This window comes from Mandrillus leucophaeus, unplaced genomic scaffold (assembly GCF_000951045.1).
Source record: "Mandrillus leucophaeus isolate KB7577 unplaced genomic scaffold, Mleu.le_1.0 Scaffold68, whole genome shotgun sequence".
NCBI lineage: Eukaryota > Metazoa > Chordata > Mammalia > Primates > Cercopithecidae > Mandrillus > Mandrillus leucophaeus.
Genome location: NW_012107363.1, coordinates 904,007 through 909,253, shown reverse-complemented (window position 1 = coordinate 909,253; position 5,247 = coordinate 904,007). Strand labels below are relative to the sequence as shown.

The following is a 5,247-nucleotide window of genomic DNA, read 5'->3' as shown; positions in this document are numbered from 1 at the left end:
TCACGGTAACCATCACAGTACCCATCGGGATTCATTGTTCATACGCTACAAAAAGTTCCTGCGTAATAACTTCCGCCACTTTTTGCTGAAAGAAATCCTAACAGCCTCGAAGAGGGGACAGCCTCCTTGACTTAACTAAACACAAAGCCCTCCCAGGTTTGGAAGTACCTGGAGACACTGGTCGGTGTTCTGCAGGGAGCAGTCGGCTGCCCCACCCAGCTCTGGGCCCCAGCTCCCTCCTGTCATGGGGCTGATGTCCTTGGGGCTCTTCCAGCTCCAGCAGAAATGGGGAGTAGGGTACCGGGTCCCCTCACTGCCTGGCTTGCTGGGCCAGTCTCTCGGCTCTCAGCCCGTTGTACACTTAGTCTCAGCTGGGGCTTCCCACAACGCAGCACCCGAGTTCTTTCTATCTTTGGGGGTGGGACTCAGCACAGGACCCCACTGTCCTAAAGAGACAGGTTATTCTGTGACTAACATAGGAAGAAAATGGCCTTTCTGGCCAACAGCAGAAAAAAGCACATCATGTAGTCAGAGGAAAGCTAGAAACAGTGAGGTTAGCTGATTGATTTGATCACTTCTGGAAAGAAAGAAAAGGGAACCGAAGTCTTTTCTGTTTTCTTGTTTGTTTATTTGTTTTGTTTTCCCCAGGCTACTTTCCAAAGTCACCGCAGAAGTTCAACCCTTTAGGAGCAACTTTAACAATGGTTTGCCAGCCTCCAAGGTGCGGTTTCCTAGCAACTGGGAAGCTTTTAGAGCTCCAGATAATTGATCAAGTCATGAGTGACTCAAGCAACAGCAAAGTCCTTTTTAGAAAAACAACAAAGCCCCTTTATCTTTACCTGGGTGCTGTGAGAATTGCGCGTGGGGCCCACACAGTCACATGACATCATGAGCCTCAGAGAGGGGCAGACAAGCCGCAAAAGGCAGCAACATTCAGGGACAACAGGCAGGGAGCAGGAACCCAAGGGTTTTCCAGGAGACACCTCAGAGAGGGACTCAGGAGCCATGCAGAGGGGCAGGGGCGTGGGAATCTGGGACTCTAGAGCCATGTCAGTGGCCCAGTCTGACGCCATCACTCCAGCTGTGTCTCTCTGGGGGCTGCAGGCGAGAACCATCTCCTCACCTTTTCCAGCGTGAGAGACGCCCACATCCCTTGGCTCATGGTCCCTTCCTCTATCTTGAAGCCTTCCAGTCTCTCACCCTGACCTTCTAGCCTCCCTCTTACAAGGACACTTGAGATTACATTGGGCCCTCCTGGATAGGAAAGTCCAGAATCATCTCCCCGGTATCAAGATCTTTAACTGAATCCCATCCGCAATGTCCCTCTTGCCATACAAGGGAACACACGAACAGGATTTGGGGATTAGCCACCCGGACATCTTTGGGGGCTGCAATTCTAGTGCCCACAGTCTTCAGGATGGAACTGTCTATTTTGCAACAGCTGCCAGGATGAGAAAATGCATGGTATGTGTCCAGCATATAGTGGTTGCTCCATTAATGTTGGTGAAACTGGGCAGAGCATCACGGCGCTCACGGTAGATGACTGTAGCACTTTTCTCTACCTGCCATTGTGCTATATTCACTGATTGGTGTGTGGTCCATCTCCCCACAAACATCCCTCCCAGCGGGGCAGGGGCTCTTCTCTGTGCATTGCTGCATCCCCTGTGCCAGGAAGAGTGAAGCACACAGCAGGGGCTCAATATTTTGGGTGAATGAGCGTTCATTTTATTTGTCATGAAGAGGAAGCACCATTTATCCGATAGGGGCCTGGCCGTCAAAGCATGCTTTCCCCGGGCTGCCGGATGAGATGCACTGGGCCACGTGGCTGTTTAATAGCCCCGACACCCCATCCTGCTGATTGGGAGCTGGGGTGGTTACAGGATTCTGTCCTCAGGTGGCAGACTCAAGAGAGACAGGTCCTGCTTCGTGGGAATCTGCAGAAATGTGGGTTTTTGTCACCTCACTTGGGAGTGCGCTTGCATGATGTAGGATTCAAACAAAAAAAAAAAGGAAAAGAGCATTTGAATAATTGAACTTTGAATGCCTGGTCTTTAAGAGCATGTCCAAAGGAGGCAGAGTTGTCGTTCTGATGGCTTCGCCGCCCAAGAATGGACAGTGAAGGCCCTGAAAGAACGCCCCGGGCAGCTGGGCTTCCAGAGGGCTTGGAAACTCTGGCGCCAAACCCTCTCCTGGCACTTGGGATGGCACCACCCAATTGGGTCTTTCTTGATTCATTCTCTCAAATGCTACTACCTCATGGAAACAAAGTGGGACTCTGCCCCTGGTCCCTCCCTGGCTGTCCCACAGCTCCGTGGGGTGAAGGCCCAGCCCAGAGCAGGTGGCCGGGACGGGGTGTTAAATAACTGCTATTTCTGCAGATGGCAGGTTCTTTCTTGGGTGGGGGGTGCGGCGGGGAGAGCCTTTCCGTAAAACCCAGGACAAATGTGGAGGCTGCAGTGAGCCCAGATAGCACCGCTACATTCCAGCCTGGGTGACAAAGGGACCCTATTTCAAACAAACAAAAACAGTGTTGCTAAGAAGTTTTGAAAACCACTGACCTAGCCCAGAAATTTCCATTTTACAGTTCGGGACACCGAGGCCTGGGGACAGGTGTTAAATGGTGCCTGGTGGCATAGGGCTTTGTGGCAGAATGAGTGAAACTCCGGACCATGCCCAATCTGGACTCTGCCCAAAAGACAGCACCACTCCTCCTCCAAGCTGTGCCTCTGCTGGTTGGTTAGAAACTAATCAGGGGTGCTGAGTGGCAGCGTGGTGGCCCAGGGGAAGGGGACAGGTGGGGCTCCGTCCTTCGTGCTGTGCTATGTGCCATGTGCTACTGTGCTATGGCCTCCACTCTGAACCTCGGTGTCCTCTTCTGTAGATGGGGGATGTTAGAGCATCTTCCTCATCCAGGTGTGGCGAGGAGATGCTGTGTTGTCATCTTTGTCCACTCGGAACGCATCATGCGGCTTCCCTCCTCTGCACAGTCAGTGGGGATCCTGGGGGCAGAGTCACAGGGCGAGGGTCTTCCATGGCCTCACAAATCCGCAGGATGGGGAGAGGAAATGGGACTGAACTCCAACCTCATCTCACTGCCTGGGAAAGAAACCCAGGGGCGAGCCCGTGGCTCGGAGGGATGACACCTCCTGCCTCTCGTGTGGTTTCACGCAGCCCCTCCAGGCAGGACAAGCCAGGATGAGAGGACAGTGCGGGGGTGTAACTGCCACCACCCAGTGCCGTCCGTAGGAAAATGGAGCAACCACATCCTGCACGGCAACACCAGGTGGCCAAGCCAGAGCGTGTGACCACTCGACATTCCCCATCCACAGCAAAGAGGCGAGGCCTGCTGCCCAGCAGAGAGCAGCCCAGCCTACGGGGGACAGAAGCAGGTATAGGCCACGTCCTCAACCTCAGGGAAGACACCAAAGACCCAAGGGGCTGGGACAGACACAGGCCGCCCAAGAGGGGTGAGGCTTGCTGAGGGACCTCCAGCTGCTCGGGCACCCCCGAATGACTACGTTCTGCTTGTAATTCCATGGGGTCATCACTGCAGGTGAGGGAACACAGGGGGCGGTTTCACAACACACTCCAGCATGGGCGGCAGCCCCCGCACCGTGAATCACCCTGTAGGCTCCGCTTCATGAGTAACTGGAATTCGAGGATGATTCGGAAAGTGACTATGCACTTTCCGCTCAGTAAGATCTGAGAGGATGGCTGGGCTGACACTCCATGGTCACCTTCAGCACAGGTGTCTCTGCACAGGCAGCCCACGCCCAGGCCACCCCACGGTTACAGCAGATGCCCCAGCTGGAGGTGAAGCCAGGGTCTGGCTTTGGCAGGAAGCTGTCAACTGTGAAACGTCAACCTTGCTCTTCTGTAACTCAGACCGCGCTTGCATTTCATTCGACAGGAGTGCGGGCTCTGCTGATTCTCACGCATGTACAAGAAAGACTTCTTTTCAGTAAAGAAAGGAAGGGAAGCACTGCAGGTTCCACCAGAGGTTTTTATTTCAGCCACTCAGGACCCCGGCTTTCTGCTCCACAGCACTGAACATGGTCAGGCTCTTCTGAGCACTGACAGGACCCCTCCTCCCGCCCCCCACCACAGGGTTCTCTGTTTCCCAAGTCCTGATGGATTCAGGCAAGACCCTCACAAACTCACCCACTACCTGCTGGACAGGAGGGTCATGAGGCAGCCTGTGGTGCTGAGCTCAGTGTGACACACTGCCAGTGCGCCGCCTCTCCCAGCCTCTGCTGGGGCTGGGCCTTGACCACATGATAGGCGCCAGCTGCTGCGCACATCCCCCAGGAAAGGGGAACGGCTGCTAAGGGTTAGCAGTGACCAAAGAAATAAGAAACGCTATTGTGGAGTTTACACAGATGCTTTTTTGGTTCTTTAAACAACAAATCCAACACAAAAGTAAATAAGAGGCAACAGGGCGCTTGAAGGTGGGTGAGGAGAGGGAATCTCATCTGTAAAGTGCTTTTCGAGACACAGGAACCTCCTAGTCTAGCCTGGCACACCCACGTCACTCAGAAAGGTCGGGCTCGGGGTGGAGATGGCATGCAATTCCCAACACACTGGGCATTCACAGTGGACAGAGCTACACAGCGGCCACCCCTTGTCGGGGTCCACGCAGTCTACACATGGACGCGCGGTCTCTGCAGCCAGGGTCTGCACACGTGGGCACACACGGCACTGGTGCACGCCTGTCGGGCTGGGGCCACACTGGGGAAGGGCCTCACGGCAGCATGCACTGGAAGCTCCTCGTGGCGGACCATCCTCAGGCCGCCGACAGGAACGGGAAGAAGAAGAAGTCGAAGGCGAACTTCACGGCGCCATGCACGGTGCTGCGCCAGTCGTGCTCGATCTTCACGTGCCGCCTGGCGGGCGAGAGCTGGGCCATGCAGTTGAGGCAGCTGATGGCCTTGAGCTCGAAGACAGGCCACTTGCTGCCCAGGCGGCCCTCCAGGATGGTGCTGAACTCGATGACGCTGCCCTGGCGCAGGCTGAGCAGCACGCTCTTGAACTCGCTGCTGGCCCGCAGCACGATGTCCTTGGTGACGTCGTCCTCCTCGCGGCCGCGCGAGCTGTCGGCGCCGCTGCTGAATGGCATGCCCACGGTGATCTCGAACTTGTAGCGGTCGAACTTCTTGATGTGGCAGGGGTGCTTGGCCAGCAGCTTAAGGCGACAGAGCTCCTCCTCGGCCGTGGAGGTGTTGCCAGGGCTGCAGGCAGGGTACGCCT

General features: G+C 55.5%; 1 protein-coding gene across 1 annotated transcript in view; it reads right to left on the bottom strand.

The window, feature by feature from the left end:
• Nucleotides 1-3,983: 3,983 nt before the first annotated feature.
• LOC105555312 (wolframin-like) overlaps nucleotides 3,984-5,247 on the bottom strand; it is a 13,802-nt gene continuing 12,538 nt past the window's right edge. Inside the window, exons 3-4 of the mRNA XM_012002188.1 lie at nucleotides 4,749-5,228; nucleotides 3,984-4,698 (exon numbers count right to left, since the gene is read on the bottom strand). Coding sequence (XP_011857578.1) covers nucleotides 4,784-5,228 — 445 coding nt within the window. The 3' untranslated portion in view covers nucleotides 3,984-4,698; nucleotides 4,749-4,783. The remainder of the gene's footprint in view (nucleotides 4,699-4,748; nucleotides 5,229-5,247) is intronic.